Source organism: Nasonia vitripennis, chromosome 3 (genome assembly GCF_009193385.2).
Source record: "Nasonia vitripennis strain AsymCx chromosome 3, Nvit_psr_1.1, whole genome shotgun sequence".
NCBI lineage: Eukaryota > Metazoa > Arthropoda > Insecta > Hymenoptera > Pteromalidae > Nasonia > Nasonia vitripennis.
Window position 1 is genome coordinate 5,556,777 of NC_045759.1, and position 19,453 is coordinate 5,576,229.

The 19,453-nt window shown below is 37.8% G+C and overlaps 1 protein-coding gene across 7 annotated transcripts; it reads left to right on the plus strand.

Moving 5' to 3' along the window:
• The first annotated feature begins 103 nt into the window (after positions 1-103).
• On the plus strand, positions 104-18,701 carry LOC100121358 (oxysterol-binding protein 1). Of its 7 annotated transcripts, none has more exons than XM_008212240.4 (12): positions 104-1,533; positions 4,694-4,759; positions 6,522-6,727; positions 7,156-7,409; positions 7,922-8,108; positions 12,338-12,630; positions 12,947-12,997; positions 13,806-14,065; positions 14,163-14,439; positions 14,819-15,198; positions 15,632-15,852; positions 16,001-18,701. In XM_008212240.4, exons 1-12 carry the CDS (start codon positions 1,406-1,408, stop codon positions 16,141-16,143), a joined length of 2,466 nt encoding a protein of 821 aa, XP_008210462.3. In that variant the 5' UTR covers positions 104-1,405; the 3' UTR covers positions 16,144-18,701. The 7 variants fall into 7 exon arrangements, with proteins under 7 accessions (XP_008210462.3, XP_016839022.2, XP_003427315.3 ...); XM_016983533.3 differs by having other exon boundaries at positions 7,159-7,409; XM_003427267.5 differs by lacking the exon at positions 12,947-12,997.
• The last annotated feature ends 752 nt before the right edge of the window (positions 18,702-19,453 follow it).

The window sequence follows — 19,453 nt, forward strand, 5'->3', positions numbered from 1 at the left end:
CGCAACATCTCCGAAAATAGGATGCGCGCTATATGTAAACACGTGTATATATGTCTATACAGTCCGTCGCCTCCCCCTCTCTCGTGCCGCGCTCAGTTGTTTTGGTGTAAACAACGCGCGCGCGCGCTTGTATGTCACCTACACACAATCTCTCCGCGGAGAGTAGACACTTGTCGTCACGTATAGAGGATACATATATATTAACGTACGTGACGGATTGTTGAGGCGGCTCGAATCAGATGCACGCGAGCCTCGCGCACACGTATATACTTATTATATATATATGCGCTCTCGCGAGAGTGAGTGGCACACACGACATTATCGCGCAGTGCTGTGTGTCACGAGAAAATTTTCCTGCTTCTTTTCATTCGGGCTGCCGCCGTCCCTCGGTCAAGATCGTGTCGCAGTCTTTTCGCGCTCTTCGTAATCTATACTTAGTTCTTTACGAAATTTAGATAGGCAGAATAATTGTACATATATAGGGCATATAAGGCAGCCAGCCGTTATTTACTCTCTGCGCGCGGTAGGTATAGGTATATCCGCGAAAGTGAGAGGGAGATAATAGCGCGCGCGACTCTTCACGGTATAGTATAGGTATATATAGAGAGTGTTGTTGGCGGCGCAGATATCGCGAGAAAGGAGAGCAGACCGCGAAGAAAGAGACGGCAGAGCCCGACAATATATAGTTCATATCTGTAGTGTGTGTCACAGATTACAGTAGTACCTATACCTATACACTCGTACATAAGTTGTATAGTGGGGAGTGTGCTATAGACAAGGACAAGACGAAGGCGAGAGTGGTCCGCCCGTCGAGAGAGAAAGAGTAAGAGAGAGAGAGAGAGAGAGAGGGCGAATCGAATCGCGAGTTCGGGTGTAAAATGGTGGTCGGCCGCCGCGAGTGCTGCGACTCGGCCGCTCATGTATACGTGGAACACTAACCCGCACACCGTAAGCGACAGTAGCAGCAGCAGCAGTAGCAGCAGCAGCAGTATCAGGAGTTCGAGCATCAGCGGTAAGGCCTCGACCAGCTGTAGCTGCAGGCGGGCAAGTGGCGATCAGACGACGGCAACAACGACACCAGGAGCAGCAGCCTCAGCAGCAGCAGCAGCTCAACTCGGAGCCGGAGGAGGAGCAGACGACGGCAGCAGCGGCGGCGGCAGCGAGGACGAGGAGGAGCACCTGGTGCTGGCCGCGGCTCCGCCAGCTGCGACTCCATAGACGACGTTGCGCAGCAGCGCGACGTTGCGCCGCTGCAGCAGCCGGAGCAGTTGCCACAACGAGGCCCGCAACGGCGAATTTGCGAGCCGCTGGCCATCAGCACAGCGTAGACCAACAGCAGCCGAGGCTGCTCGGCCTCGTCAGGAGGCAGTCCGAGCCGGTGGCCGCGCTCGGCCCGATTGCCAGGATGGCCCAGACCGAGGTCAAGCTGCAGCATGGTGGCAAGAAGGGATGGTTGTTCAAGTGGACCAACTATCTTAAAGGTTACCAGCGGAGATGGTTCGTTCTATCGGACGGACTGCTATCCTACTACAGGTATATACGATGCGCCTTGCTGTCAACTCCTCTTTTGCTGTATCTTTTATTCTCTCTCTCTCTCTCTCTCTCTCTCTCTCTCTCTCTCTCTCTCTCTCTTTAATACTCCCATATCGTTGAACAACCAGAGGACTAACTCTTCCACCAAGTTTCTTTGACCTGTGTTCGATTGCCATCAGGGTGCTCACCTGCTGCTCTCCAACTGTCTACATATATGTCCATCCCTCTCTTTTTCTGGGTTTATTCCAAAGAGCACGCTCCATGATATTGCAATTTTTGCCGTAAGCTTGTCATCCCGCAACTGCAAAGTTGCCTTTTACCTTTGTTCACTTTGATTATGTGAATATTCTTTGATTTTGGCAAGCAATTGTCGCAGTCGAGTTTACTGGCCAGATGATGCAATTGAGAGAGTGGCGCCTTTTTGTGATTGTATATTATTAATTTTATTATGACCGCTGCTGGTGGCTGTGCAAGCTACTGTGCCAAAGATTTGCTCTTCGAGCCCAATATTGATTCTTGTCTATCTGGCATGAGAATTTATTTTAGAATGGAATTTTTTTTTTAGATTCTGTGTGTTAAAGCGCTGTGTATTTAACTTGAAAATGCAGAAATTAATGCCATTCTAATTTGTAACCATCGTTCTCTTGCATGACAGTGCAGATTAGAGTTTAAGGCGCTTGTAACATGTGTGATTTATTTTCTAAATAATGTCATTTAAGAGTAAATTTGTTTTAGCATACTGTATTCTTCGAGTATTACAAAGATTGCAATATTATTGGGTGTAGCAAAATTACTTATTATTTAACTTTCAACTACTGGGAAAATTTTCTCTGAGATGTGTCTGTTGTAAGGATATGTTTCTATTATGTGTTTGAGTGCTCAGAAATTATGATGTAAAGAGGTAAACATATTTTTGGTAGATATTTGAGTTCATAGTTGTTTCATTTTCGCATCAGCAATAAAGCAATTATATTTACAAGAAGAAAGAGATTGATTAGGATATGAAAAGCATATAACTAATGATGCACAAAGCAACAAAGAAAGTGGGTCAGCTAGATTTGATAATTTTTACTACAAACTAAATATAGTAGAAAAATGATAACTCTTTAATGCACCTTTTTTAAAGAATATATTTCTTGTTGCAAAAAAATAAACGATTCTTAAATACTGGTACTGGCGCTATTTATAACAAAGCATTTAAACAAATGGATTGATAATATGTTCAATCAAAGTAGCATTGACATTGAGCAATGCATCAAGCTTTTGCAAGCAATACCTATACAAGTCATAGCACAGAAATTCTAGAGCATATGTTATAGTGAAGCTTATCTTATTGCAGATTGTATAAAAACAAATCCTACATTCATAACATATAATATAGATAAATTGAATTAATTTGTTGATGTAGTGTAATCGTAACTAATGGAATGCATAGAGTGTCCTTCTATTTGACAAGTTAATACTTGTCTTTTGGTATTAGATGAAAAATAAGATAAGTACAAGTTATGTAAATTTCTTTATCCTTAAAGAAGACATACTCAAAGAATTTTTTCCATGGGTATCTCACACTGCCATACGTAACAGATTTGAGCCTTATATTCAGCCTACAAATGGTTACAACTGGGCAATTTTAGGAATCGACAAAGGCATCCGCTCATATCTAAAACTCATGTAAATAACACTCGCGCTCTTGATCAGTAAATTGTGTGACAGTTTAACAAGTGATTCATGCATGTATCTGTAGATTAAATTCTACATACATGCCATGTTATATACATATACTTCATACTAATTCTTGCCTTCTTTGTTGTACAGTCTGATACTTCTTTATTGATAATCGTTTACAAAGAGACATGGGTTAATTATTATTTGAAAACTTAAGTTTTGAAAATGATAAGGATAATATGAAAATATTAATGATGCAGAAAAAAATGTGAATAAACTGAAATAGAATTTTGGTCCAAAAACAGAGCAATGATTTCTCAAGGTTATTCAAAATCTATTTATACCTGGCTGACATTTAAACTCTTTAAAAATATATTTTTTATACTGCTACGTAGATGAACTTGCATTTTTATATTCAAACTTGCTATAAAATATTTCAAAACTTGAGTTTTTTAATACTTGCTAGCATTAATACAATCCCTTATGATGATAGTAAACTATAGTTAACATTAGAGTATAACGTAGGATATTGAAAGCTAGAAGATATACGTATGTATATATTTAAAAAAGGACAAAACATGAGCTTCCCAATAATAACAAGTATCAACTGATTCAACTAAAAAATTTGGACAATTTTGTAATAATGATAGTGGAAGAAAGTCACACTGCATGTCACTTCATCAACATTTATTGCTTTTACTTGGGTGCAAGCCTTTTTAGTTTATCTTTTTACATCCTTTTATTTTTATTTGTACGGTGTTTTTCTTTGAATTTTCAAGTACTTTTACGTAGCACCATCAATTAATTTTTTGTACAAGAATATTATTGTTCAATGAATGTTTTCACAAGACAATTATCTTGAATCGTCTAAAAATTTAAAAAAATTTTTTAAATGTGTTGTGAACCGTTTGGTGAATAAAAGAAAGTTTAAATTATCAATATGTATACAAGGTGTGCTCTGCCAGTTGAGTAAAAGCACTTGCATTTATTTTTATTCATTCGTGAAAATTTTTCAAATGCATCACATGAATCATTCTATGTCTTTATCATCACTGGGAGTGGATAGAATGTACCGGGAACTGATAGTTACAGGTCTTGATTACTAGCCAACAGTAAAAAGTAATTCATCTATATTTATTTTTGTTTAATGAAAAAAGATGACATGCATTATCTTCGTTTAATGAAAAAAAATGACATGCATTATTTTAGAGCTTTGATCTGTGTCAATTATTTTTCTATCCAAGACCAGTTTATATCATCATTATTTCGTATCGTATCACTCCTATCTCTTATTAATTGACCTTAAAGCAGAAAAGAAAGTCTGCTTACAACCAGACTGAATCATTGAATTATGATGGTCTACCCATAAATCCCAAGTCTAAATTTAGACAAAAAAAAATTAATCTGCCAAAAAAGTCAATGATTTCTTTTTTCTTGAAAATGCAAATTTTATCTCAGTGGACAAGGGTCTGTATTGTTTTTGTGGACTGTTTAGGGCTGAACCGACAGGGGGGCCAAAGATATCGACACGACGCAAGCGGAGGGCTGGCAGAGCCTCCGAGTAAGTAAAAAAAAACAAAATCTGAAACACCGATTACCCTGACTTTCCTCTATACAAAGGCATTTTTTCTTAACAACCAAAAAAAAAAACAAATTTTTTAGATTTTCATTTCATTTTTTGAAAGTCCTTGTGCATATCATTTTACTAATGCAAACATTAATTTTTTGTGTTAATTTTCAAAGGAGATGCTAGTTTCAATTGATGAAATTTAAAATTACTGGAATTCCATTTTGTAGAAAATTAAATACAAAATCATTGACTGTATTTGTGGATTCTTCAAGTTATTAGAAAGATCAGAAAGAAATATATTCTATATTTATTTTCATATGTAAATCGTCTTGGTTTTAATGAATTAGTAAATGTTTGAATTCTAGTACTTCTTAATTTAGTAATGAAATTAGTATTATCCTTAGAATTATATCTGTTCTTGTCTACTTGATTATATTTTTCTTTATGTTCTACTTTTTTTTCAACTCTGTGCAAAGGTGAAGCATTGTTATGTCCTTTTATCCTATGTTTGATTTATTTGTTGTATTCTGTGCCATTATTGTTCTTTTTGTAAATTTGGTCTATTTTATTTATGACGTTCCATTGACTTGTACAAGTATTGAGTCTTACACAATATCACTTTGCACCTGCATTATTTTCTTAGAGTCATGTAGTTGCATAACACAATGTAAGGCAAAATGTTGACCAGAATATCATGGATCGGAGATTTTAAGTAGACCTTTTATTATTAAAAGATTGTGTGTCATCTTACCTCTGCTACGTAATTAACTTATTCACCTTGCAAAGTGTCACACAAGAATTCTAAATATTCAAAACAAATTACTATACCTGTAAGACAAATTATAATCTGTTGAACCATTAGTTTATTTGTATAATTTAAATAAGCAGGAACCATTCGTTTTTTATTAACTATGAATTTTAGCAATCTTGCTACACAAACCCTATCTGTAAAGCATACGCTTGAAACTTTGATGCAGAAGATTTAATTAATAATACAAGGATATGAAATACCCTTATTTTTAGTATATTTGACTGCAGAAACATGCTCTCTGGAGAACATTGTACATCTCATAAAATTTTCATTTTTGAGTTACTTAGCATAGGATTTTAATCATTGTATTATTTTGTGTATAAAATTTATTTTGAATGAGTTACCGCACTGTTTACTCAGCCATTGACTCAATAGATACTTTTAGACAATTTCAGAATAAAGGGTATTCTGTATTCTTTCATTACATTGTTATTGTTATGTATAATCATTGAAAATATTGTTTCTTGCATGAGGGAAATGGGTCTACCATTTCTATAAGAATATTATATACAACAATTCTTATTAGCTGCTTATTGGGAGTCCAACGATGCTATTAATCTTTGCCATTCTACATGTGTAAATTTGAAAATAAATCGGTCTGTTGGAAAGCAAGACTTGTAATAAAATCTAAAAGAGTGCGTCACCGCTGATGTAATCAATATAAAAATATTTTATCATTGGTGCTGGACAAAGGATGCTAATCATTTTGCTTTATAGTACAAAGTATACTAATTCTCGAGCCTCAAATTCACATGCGATATAACTTATGTGTGCATCAATGAAATAAATAAAGCCAATATATGGGTGCTTTGCTGGTCTTAAGATGGCTAAGGAATTTACACATCGAAAACTCTCAGCTATTATAATCTTCTCTCTTTAAACGGCTCAAATCTGAGTTTTCAAAGTATCAAACGTACAAGCTAATTTGGCTGACCTGTTTAGGAATCCTGGTGAAATGTCTCACACCTGTCGAGGCACAATATCATTACACGGGGCCTTAATACACACAGTGGATGCCTGCACCTTTGTGGTGAGCAATGGAGGGACACAGACTTTTCACATAAAAGCAGCCACTGAGGTTGAACGACAAGAATGGGTCACAGCACTCGAACTGTCCAAAGCCAAGGCCATCCAAGCTATGGAGTCTGGTAAGCATTTGATACATTTTCTTAATTTTACTTCTCTAAGTTAATACAATAAAATTCCATCTTGGTATAGAAGCAAAAATTATATGAAATTATATGTATCTCCATACGTAAATTAGCTCTTCAATATCTCTCTATTAATAAAATACGTGTTAAAATTTTCAACGTTGCAAGGGCTACCGAATATTGCATAAACGACTCGCAATAAAGTTCAAGTGTCGAGACAATGGGCAAATTAAATTTTTGCCAATCCCGATCGATAAAACGAAATTAATAAAAGCTCGACAGCCCTATACGTATGTACTGATGCATATACACACACGCGGTCATACTCGAGCCATTCCAGTTGCGCGCGCGCGCAGAAAAGAAAAAAAATGAAAGACTCCACTCAGCCCGAGACTCGATTGTTAATATTGTCGCATTTGTATCAGAAGAAGAGGAGGATGAGTACCAAGACAACGACAATCAAAAGGGCGAACACGTTTCGACGATCAAGGACCTGACCGAGAGGCTTGAGACGCTGCAGAAGTGGAATGACATTTTGACGAAGAGAGGAACGATACTTCAGCGGGCTCTCAACGATCTGGAGTCGCTCGAGACGATTTCCCCGGATCTGTCGACCAAGATTAAGACCGTCAACGAGAAAGCTACCCAGTTCAAAATCGCCGCCAATGCCATGATAAAAGTAATCGAGATTTGTGCTTCTTTTCTTACTTCCTATACATATCACACATCCGAGACGTCTCTTCATTTACGCTTTTTCTTTATTATTCTCTGCTCATAAAGTGCACTCTGCGAGTATTGCGCGCGTGCACTGTCTTCGGATGCTGAAAGCGACGGTGGCATTGAAGTCATACATGTTCGTGAAATGACTTTTGTTTACGACTCCCGTTACGTATTAGTTGAAAGAAATATTTTCCATCCGCGGTTGATTAAATTGTTTTCATGCTCATCACCGTTTGATAAAAAATTAATCGCAGCTGCACGAAGCTCGCGTTGTATAAAATAATCTTTCGATTATGTTTCGAGATTTGACCTTGACTAACGATCAATTTTTTTCCTTTGCTTGTGAAGTAAGTTAATGCCGAAATAAGCTGATAGGAAAGCTACTTTTTTTTTTTTTTAAACGAAATTACTTTCCTTTGAACTTACGTGTACTGATCGATTGATTAACGCTAAAACTTTTGATCGTTTCAGTCGAGCGACGAGTACCTACAGCTGGCTCAGCAACAGGAGCCCAAATGGAAGAAGATGCTGCAGCATGAACGGGACCAAAAGGTCCGGATAGAAAAGATGGTGGAGCAACTCGCACGACAGCACTCGCATCTCGAGGAGGCAGCGCAACACGCGCTGCCAGCCGCTGGACAGGCGCACAGACAGAGCCGTAAGCTACTTATTTTCGCTTGATTTTTTGAAATTGCAGCTAGTTTGTTGTTTCATTTCTTTTTACTGAATTATTCATGGAAGGCTTGTAATTTTCACGGTCTTGCCAAGTTCGACATGTCCTACTGTGCGTTTGCCGATTTTTTCAGTAAAGAACTGTTTCAAAGATGTTCATAATCGTTTTACCCAGACGGAAAAGCATCGTGGGATGTGACACGTGCCAGTTCACCGGTAACCCGATCAAAATTCGAGTGTGGAAAGTGTATTGTGTACCTAATTATCGATAAATTACGCCATTGCGCGCGCGCGCGCGCGCGCGCGTGTGTGTATGTGTGTGTGTGTGTATATATATATATATACGTTACGACGTTACTGTTACGACGCGTGTCCATAACGCTTTAACGAGAGTATATCTATTCATCGTAAATTTATTCTCGGTTCGAACTTTCGTGAGTACAAACATTTTTATCCAATTATACCAAGTAACGCTGACTACCTGCATTCTATTCGCATACACGTGCGACTATACTTCTAGGGCTTTAAAGTGTTCTGCTGACACGAGAACGCCTTAATTGCTTGAAAGGAAAAGGAAACAAACACTGCGCCATGTATTCGCGCAACGCGAAAATTCATCACTGAAAATCGATCATTCTCTTTCGGAGATACTGCGTTGAAAAAAAATCTTTTATTGACTCTCGCTTCAATTGCCCTGACTTATTACCTAAGGCATGCAGTAGATCGAATATTTGTACGGATTGATGGAATTCAATCAAGTTCCTCGACTATTCTGGTCAACTTTCGAATCGATGTTTTTCTCTCACTTATCGTTTGCTTATTTTATTTGTATATACGCGATAACAGGATTATTCCTTTATAAATTGGCTCAAAACAGACGAAACTGGCATAATAGTGTACAATCGGTAAGCATATACGTATAATAGCAACGAATCGCGGGATAATATTATCTCATGCACGTTATTCCCGGCAAAGTCGTTATCCACGACGCTGCTTTCGAAAACAAACAAACAAGGGGCAGCCGCCGCGCTTCGACCCTCTACCGACAAAATCGAAAAATCAATATGTCCGAGAGGTCTTGCCAATTTTTCGACGCTACTCTTATTCGTTGAAAATCGACGTTGTGTTCGCTTGAATTATAACGCATCGACGATTTGCTGCTATCAAAAATAGAATAAAATCTGATTATGAAAATAAGAACAGAAATAGAAAACGCATTAGTAAAATCTCGTCCCCCGTATATAGTCGAATTAAAGCTGCCGCGTTCTGCACATTCGTCTGCGAGAGGCGTTGAAAAGCTAAAAAAGATTTTGCAGATAGTTAAGTATATGATGAAAGTTGCAAAAATAGCAACATCCAAGTTCATCCGGTAAGTAACCCGTTCTCAGCTTTAAATGAGCGAGCTCATACCAGATGGCGATCGAACGGTTTTCCGGCGCTCGTGATAGACCCTCGCAACACGTATACGCTCCCCCAGAATCGTGTCCGCATCTCTCTCTCTCTCTCTCTCTTTCTCGCGTGTGCGTCATCGCCGTCGCGAAATCCACCTCTCCTCCGAGACATATCAACACACACACGCGCGCGCGCGCGCGCTCAGCTATATCTCCGCGGATTCGGAGTGAAAAAGGCGCGCACAGGTGGCCTTGCCTGTATCGTCGTCTCTCTCTCTCCCTCTTGCCTAGTATTCTCTCTGCTGCTGTTAGTGTAGCTGTAGCTCAGCCGCGTGCGATAGTGCCCAGCAGCAGCGGATCAGCCCTCATCATCGCCCTCTCTCTCTCTCTCTCTTCTTCGTCGCGCGAATTAACCTTCTTTTTCTGGCCAGCTGCAGCAGTAGGCTGCCGACAGCGAGTACTTCTCCTCCTCCTCCTCCGCCTCGTTGGTGTGACCGCACACACGCAGAGACACTCGTCGTGTCGCCTGTAGCAGAGGAAGGGATAGAGAGGGAGAGAGAGAGAGAGAGGTTGCATGCCAAATTACAGCCGTCGTCCAAGTCATCGCGGATATCGCGTCGTCTGTGTATGTGCGTTATCTCGGAGGGGCTGCTGCTAGCGCGCGCTCTAGAGCAGCAGCTCAGTCTCGCTGCGACGGACATCGGCAGGAGGAGGAGGAGGAGGTTTAAAACTGGAGCCAGCGACCGAAGTCGCCGAGGAAGCTTGCGAGGATCTCGGTTTCGACGACGAGCTTGTTGTTGCCCCGTCCGAGGATCGCTTTCAAGGTTTTTCTCTCTCTCTCTCTATCTCTATCTCTCTTGTTCTATCTCTATCTCTCTCTGTTCCGTTCTGTGGCGCGTGAGCTGACTAGGCTTTCTCTCTCGCTTCCTCTCACGTCCGTGTTTATAGCGCTCTTCCAACGCGACCACATCCTTGAGGCCTTAATGATATGTCAGAAAATAGATTTGCCTCTTCCTTTCCGCTCTTTTTTCCCCTCTATTTTCATCTACTGCTCGGGCATTTCATGATGAAGAGTGTCAACGAGGGGGGGATGAGATCTTCTTGGATTCTGATGAGATTTAAGGTGTCGATGCTTCAGGGATTAGTGTGAATGCCTGATATGGCTGCAAGTGCTGAGTGTGGAATTATTCATTCACATGATGATGAGGTGATGTAGGAATTGAAAAAACTGTTGATTCATTGACTTTGCGTAGGTGTGTGGTGTGTGGATTGATAATTTATTGCAGTTCTTAGCAAGTGCTCAATGCTTTTGGAAAATTTATTCAAAGCAGTTTGTTGGTTAATTTTGAATTCCTGGTATTGATTGTAGTTAGAATGGAGACTACAAAAATAAATTTGACATAACTTGTCTGGCATTGTCTTCCTTTGTACTTATCATTGCAGTGTATGTTATCAGCTGACAAGCCATATAACTGATTGTTTATCTTTGGACTTTCATTATTAAAAACCTTTTTTCTCTTGCAACTCTAGTCAAGACTTTGTTGAGACATTTATTCGCTTGCTAAATTATTTTATTTAGCTTAATGTAAGTTTCTTTTAAAAAAGGAGCAGAATTGTTTTGTGCAATTTAAATGATATAGAATAAAATGCTAGTGTCAGGATACAAATGTTCTGCTTCAATTTGAAACTTTTTGCTAACATTCTTGCGCTCTAGAGGCTTAATAGTTCCATCTTTGTCTGTTTGGCTTTCGATGCTATTGCTAGTTTTCCCTGCCAGTTTTCTTGAGCATTACAGTTGATATCTATAATTATTCGCGAGGGCACGCGAGTCAAACGCGAAACGCCAATATCTATCGCGATTACTGCTTATTTAATGACTTTTTGAAAAGGCCAATTCGCATTGTTCACCGTTGTTCCAAATTTGCATCTGTCTGCTTTGTTTCCTTATCAGGCATTGTTGTCTTTCTTTTCATCTATTTCATTGAACTTCTAATCTAATGCTATATTTATATGCAAGAGAAATCTCTTTATGCAATAGACTATAAACAATTCTTCCGAAATACAGAAACAAAGCCTGCAAAGTTGATGTTCAAAATTCATCTGAGTCATGCATGGTCATATTATCAAAGAGATAAAAAAACTAATTTATCAGGTATTCATGATGGGTGGTATAAATACGTCAGGTGCATGCATAAACATTAACAATGAAACATGACTTTAGGCAGGGAAAACTGCAAATATTATTTTACTTGATACGGTATCACGATTTCTCTATACTCACGTTTTTTACGTCTTCTTGTTTCTCCTTCAACTTCTTGAATTGGAGTTTTCCTTGTGCAAGAAGTGTACTCTTGTAGTGCAGTCAAGTCTTACCTTATACTACTCCTTTCAAGGAAAAGTGAACTAACTCACTTGGCATTAGCATCATTAGTAGCATTGGCAGAATGATTGAAAGTACATACTGAAATTTCAATACAGATGTGCATTGAGATAAAAATTGCAAGAACTTTGACGAAGACCCCGTGCTGTGAAAAGAAATTATTCAATGGTTTTTTTTTTTAATTATAACTATCAAAGTCTAAAGTTCGTCTGTCCGTAGAATTAACCTGATTAATTATAGATAAGTAGACAGATTAGATAATAAACTTCATTGCCATCGTCAGTCTATATTTAGACATGAGCTGTAAACTGTATAGCTTTCCAGAAAAATTTTACAAGCGCGATACATAGTACTTGGATCGAAAATCCCCGTTGAGTGTCGAAAATGATAATATCGCAACGAAGATAATGTCTTTTCTTTTAACTAACCCTTTGATTCTTCTAGACGCAGTGGTTAACACGTCGCCGAGCGAGGACGACGAGGACAACGTCGAGTTCTACGATGCCCAGGAATCGGACACGTTCACCCTGAGTGTACCAGGCGAAGAGGGCATCGACTCGCTGGAGCGAGCCGAGCGCGAGCGCACTGACTCCCAGGGCAGCGATGATGGTTCGAGCTCCGAAGGTGATCCGACACCTCTCTCCAGTGCCGACCCGACTCGCTCGGACTCCTACCTTATTGTGACCGAGAACAACACGACCCAACAGTCAGCTGCCAGTCTCACCGAAGTCGACAGCGTGAGTCCGCCGCACCTAGCTCTAACTCCTTCCACTGTGTTTTGTATGTCTCTTTACTTGTGTGTACGAGCAGGTTGTCTATGCTCGCTGTATGTGTTAAATTGTATTCGCGAAGAAAAGCTGTTACAGTGTAAATTTTGCACCAAGGCTTTAGAACACTGTGATCTCGTTGCGTTTGGTGTCTATTCACTGCGTGGTACACGGTGATTTGCCGTTGCCATGCTAGTGACATATATTAATGTACGAACCACACACGGCTACTGTGCCGTTCGTTCAAGACTGCATTCATCAGGTTGAATTTTTAATTATCGCTTAGGTACGCCAGAAAGCTCCATTCTCCCCTACATACATACATGGAGAGAAAATGGTAATCATTTCTATAAATTGAATATGAATCTCTTCCCATCAAGTATTTCGAACGCCTAGTCTGACATTGCGTTATCCATAGTTTTATTGCCGATCTTTCTTTTAATGCATGAACGAGTTTTTCAGGGAATTTGCATGAGTCACCAATTTAGATGGCTTTGTTTTTTGTCATTACATATTGTTACGAAAAATGAATAATAATAGAATAATAGTTTTAAAAATATTACGACCGTCGCTTTACTCATATTTACCAGTCGGAGAAGCACTTATTCATAAGAGTTCATTCTATCAGTTAAATGAATAAAAGATTTATGAAAAGCACAGTAATTTGATTATAATACAGAATTACCATATATTTCAGCAATTAGTAGGTATATGCATAGATCCTAACGAAATAAAATCATAAATTACAATCTTTACACAAAAGCAAAATAAAAATGCTGACTCATTAGTTCGTTATCTTTACATAAACTAATTCATTCTGCTGTATAATTTTTGAATCACTTGCATGTCACAGAGCCTCCTTTTTACCGAGAATACGAAAATTATGAAAACCTGTCACATTCAACTTCTCTCATTCTTCGGTTTTGCGCACAAAAACTTTTTCGAATCAATCTCTGAAGTTCAGCATGATGAACGATTATTCTAGCTGAATTGCCTTGTAAAGACGTCGTCACTACTTTGACTCGTATTTTACTTCATATTTAACATAGCGTTTTCACTACTAAATTAATCTTCAGCGCACATTTTACCGTCACCTTCCACAGACAAAAAAAAAACAATTATAACAAACGATTTTTCACCAACAGACGGCTTGGCAGTCGAACAATGGCAGCAGCGGCGTGTCCGGGATGAACGCCGGGGGTGGCCAGTCCGGCACCGTGTCGAAGCGGAAGCGTAGGACTCGCGTACCCGACAAGCCCAACTATCCGTTGAACCTTTGGAGCATAATGAAAAACTGCATCGGCAAGGAGTTATCCAAGATTCCGATGCCTGTCAACTTCTCCGAGCCGCTCAGTATGCTCCAGCGGCTCACAGAGGACTACGAATACGCGGAGATCCTCGATAGGTCAGTCTACACATGTATCATGAGCGCTTGCGAAACTTTCGTGAACTTCAAAGTAAAACTTGAAATTTGATTACGCCTACTTTATTACGATCTATAGAGCGGCCGAGTGCACGGATAGCTACGAGCAAATGGCCTACGTCGCGGCGTTCACGGTATCCAGCTACTCGACCACGGCTTCACGGACTGGCAAACCCTTTAATCCACTGCTCGGCGAGACGTACGAATGCGACCGTACAGATGACTTGGGCTGGCGCGCCGTATCCGAGCAAGTCAGCCATCACCCGCCAATGGTGGCACAGTTCTGTGAGGGTAGAAACTGGCGCTGCTGGCAAGAGTTTACTATGGCCTCAAAATTCCGCGGAAAGTATCTCCAGGTGAGAAAACCTTCATACCTTTTAATATGAATCGTAGGGACGTCTGCAAATTACTCGTGTTGTAGTCGGCTATATTGGCACACACAATAATCTAAGAAAAAATTGATTGTTCCATAAACTTGATCATTAATCAAGGTGCAATACACAATCAATAATGGACGTTACATTTTTTTTAATGACATTGAAACTATACGTAATGACTACCATTGTGTATTTTTTAAAAGTCTATCTAGCAATTACTGATAAATCACATGAACGCAGATAATGATGGAGTAGAGCGTTGACAAATGCGCGATATGATGATAAGAACTGTACTCAAAGTAGTAGACATTTAAAATACTCTGCATGATAAATGTTTCATGCTGATCCTCTTATGCAGGTAATTCCTCTGGGCACAGCTCATTTAGAGTTTAACAGTGGTCAGCATCACTACACGTGGCGCAAGGTCACGACAACGGTGCATAACATAATCGTAGGAAAGCTGTGGGTTGACCAGAGTGGCGACATGGACATTGTAAATCACAAGCAGGGAATCAAGTGCCATCTCAAGTACATACCCTACTCGTACTTCTCGCGAGACAGCCAACGTAAGGTCAAGGGTGTGGTGATGAACTCTAGCAAGGAGGTCAAATGGGTTGTGCAAGGCAACTGGGATTCCAAGATCGAGATCGCGCCGGTTATCAGTACTTCTGGGACACCTGACAATCCGGTCTACAAGACTGGACCATATAATTGCGCCTGGAAGCGGCGTCTGCCTCCGTAAGTCAACTTTTTTTTATTAGATTATAACTTACAGAAATCTACTTTTGACAGTAAAAAGGGTCATAACTTTCATAAATAATGATCGTCTAAGATCAATATTGACATGTGAATTGCTTACAAGCCTGAATTATTGAATTGAGTTTGATTTTTTGAACAACTTTATAACTATTTATAAAAATGTGAATGTATCTCTTAAATAACGCGGTACTTGGTGGAAAAGTACATGGTGTTTGCTCATGATATTTACAGTGCTTATTGATTGCCCGGCTTGTTCCAGTTTTCATTGATTGTACATGCAGTATAAGCTAGTGTTAGCTACTAAATTGAATATAATTAGTCGTGTTTAAAGAAGCATCAATCTTTGCGAAAATTGATTTTTATATTTTATTATTTTTTCTATAATGAAACTATTGCTCGATTTTTATTACAGAGATGACTGCGAAAAGTACTATAACTTTACGGAATTGGCCTGTCAACTGAATGAGCCGGAGGAAGGTGTGGCTCCAACGGACTCGCGTCTCAGACCCGATCAAAGATTAATGGAGAACGGATTGTGGGATGAAGCTAATGCCGAGAAGCTACGGTTAGAAGAAAAGCAAAGGTCCGTCAGAAGGGCGCGTGAAAATGATGCCGAAAAGTCGGCTTCGCAAGGTAAGACAATAAGTACAATACGATGAATGTGGCAAAAGTAGCCTTTTATAGTACAGCGCCGTACTATTAAGGATAAATTATTAATCCATCGATTAAACATATCAAATATCTATTGCAACTTACGTTTGAAAACTCTTTGTTTATGCAGGTTTACCTTATTCCGCATACGAGCCATTGTGGTTCAAGAAGCAAGAGGATCCGTACACGGATAGCCTTTGTCATATGTACAATGGCGAATACTGGGACTGCAAGAACAAGCAGGATTGGTCGCGGTGTCCGAACATTTTTTAGTTTTCCTATGATTAATAATCTACATGTGAACGTGAATTAATTAGCATCTCTGTCATTTCGTTTATCAACTCTCGATCGACGAAAATTTTAATGAACGAAAATTATTGTATCGAGAGAATGATGAGATAGAGAGCTTGAACGGGGTTAAACACTGCTTTTAATCAAAGGCGAGTCAATAATGGGCTAATTCTTCCAAAGTTTATATAAAAAGATGTGAAAAATAAGATAATTAGGACATTCTCATCTATACACTATAATATTGAAAAATACTTACACACGAAGCTTCGATGTTGTTTTTTGTACAATAACCGAAAATATTCTTTTCCACTTGCCAAGACTCATCTCTTTTGTTACGATTCTTTATTTCCTGCAAACGGACAAGCTAATGCTGAAGCGTACTTTTTACACGCTTTAGTAGCGATTATTTTTAAAAATATAACAAAATATAAGGAAGCCTACTTGATTGCGCCAAGTGCGAAAGATTTATTTTTATAGTAGATAAAAAATAACTTTACGCTGCAAGATTCTACGATATTATCGAAAAACGCGCACGCTAATTTCGAAGTACGATTCTCTTTTATGCGCTTTCTTATTTATAAACTTACCAGTGCGCCTCCTACAAAAAGACCTTTGCGATCCATATCAACCTTGGATAGTAAGAACGCATTCAAACAAAAATAAAAAGTAGCTATAAATGTATCGCTGCGAGAATCATTGTACAGGATGTTAATGATATCGGGGATAATTCTATGAATAATTAGCGTTCGATTTTTAAAACCGCGCCGATAATATTGCTGCTCTGCTATTGGAATTAGAAGCTATAGTGCTTTGACTTTACTTTAGAACAAATTATTGTTTCTGTTCAAATTAATAAATTATCGCTCGAATAGTTATCGTCATACAAGTGCCGTTTTTCATAAACATGCTTAAAAAATGATTTATTTGTATATTATGTACAAAAAAAAAACATTGTTATTAACTTACTTTTGATAAATTTATAATCATTATTAAAAAAAGAACGAGTTACTAAAGATTATAGATTTATTTTTACAGCGACGATCGTTTAAGGAAGTTGCCAATCTTTAAACTCCGCAGCTTTTTTATTCAAAATTTGTAGTGTGATTTTTATGGAAAGGAACCTTTTATATTGTATAAAATCATTCAAACATTTTATTAGATTTTTATATGAATACTTTATTTTCTACTGCAAAGTCAGAGTCTTTCCATTCTTATTCCAAAAACAGGTTGGTTAAAATATAAACGTTATAAATAAAGAAAAAAAAACTATACTAAACGGTGGATGAGCTTCCAAACTCTTTGTTTAGGAAAGCTTTTTGAGCTTTATAATAAATTACTGAGAATTTTTTCCTGTCCATAAAATACATTTGTTAATACATAATATATATATAAAAGTCTTGCGATTTATAAATATATATATAATATAATAAACACGTACGTTTATATTATATAAACAAACACATTATATATCAAGAAATTTATAAGTCTATGAAGATTGTTTCGCTGAGCTACAAAAATGAATAAATCAGAACGTGAATTATAATCTAGGTAAACACGATGCATGTCAAAGGCTCGTTAAAAAAAAAGTACACTGCACATACTAGATCAATAATTGTTTGCGGACGAATCAATCTATTTGCAAGGCAACATTTACAAAATACACCAATTGTTATATTATATCTCAGGCTGTATTATAATTTTAATAGTCGATAAGAATTTAAAGATTATATCTGTACACATAACATAGATATGAAATTATTATACATAATATAATAAAAATATAATATAATTTTAAAGATTTCAGTTGTGGGTAGGCGAAAGCAACAAAAAAATTTTTGAAAAATTTAAAAACGCTTGTACATTATAGCTACGGTTTGTTCAATGAAAAAAGGATGCATTTTTTCTAAGTGTGAATATTATTTCAGCGTAATGTAAACGGCAAAATGCGCGGTATGCTAAAACAACACGAACAACAAAAGAAAACGAATTCACAGAATACATAAGGAACTCTTGCTCGGAACATTGCTAGATACGATGTTTGTGCAGCGAAGATAAGGTAATATTGTGTACGTTACTCGCAAAAAGCAATTACTACGTCGAGAGTTCCTAACATATAAAGTAATACCGTAACCGCTGATCTGTAGTGCCTGTCATTTTATATTAACGAAATAACAGATTTAATGACAGAGAGAAAATATCATTTATTGAGATACTGTAAGTATTGTAATATATCCATTGATTTTTCCAATGTAAACATGAAAGAACGAAAGAGTGAGAAAGAAAGAGTGCGCGCGAGAGCGGGAGAGAATGAAAGTGAAGAAAGAATAAAATTTAAGTTGAATCAATTTAAGTTAGAAACGCGATCGATGAAGTTGAATATCTATTCGCGATATGGCGAGAATAGATGAATTATCGATCATAACTCGACTTTTATTTTAATACACGATGGCGATAAAAAACGAAAACTTGAATGGATTAGTTTGTATAGAACGAAGTGGAAAGTGTATGCAGAAAATAAAGATTTAAAATCGTCAGTCTAATAATGTTAATTTTTAATTACATACAATGTATTTCTACCCTTATATCCTTTACTATTTATTACTTAATTATTAATTTATTAATCGTGTACTTAAATACTTAAAGTATTCTGAGATTTTGAAACGTAATTTTCGCGCTTGACAACGACCCCTTTCGGTTTCATTCTGCACTATAGGCTCCACAAAAAAACTACTAACCTTTTTGTAGAGCACTATATAAAATGCTATCATAAACGGTAGGATGTGTTAGGTATACATTCTGTATACAATACTTCAAAATTGATCATAAAATTAACAGTGAGTACCTATATTTGAATGGTAATAAATCATTTCTACAAGTTCTTTAAATATCTAATATGTCTTTAAACTGCAGTTTGTTCATATCAATGACATGTAAAATAATGATAATAATCTCATCTTTGCAGGGCTAGATAATCGAAGTAAAAAAATACATTCCATTTTTGCTATATAAATTGTAATAAATCATGGTGTGCGTACCTTGTGTGATTGTACCTGTTTTATTACTTATCTTCCGTTTCCTTATTCAACCAATCCTGATGAAATTCTGGTACAGAGGAAAGAAGAATGAAGAAAAGAAAGACGCTCCTGAACTAGTCAAAGAGTGTAAAAACGGTGTTTGCACTTTATCATGGAAATCAAATAAAACGGATGCAAAGAAGACGGAATAGTAATTATAAATAAGTTGATTGTTATGTCTTTGTATAATGTTTCCAACAACAAATTTTAGATGTTCA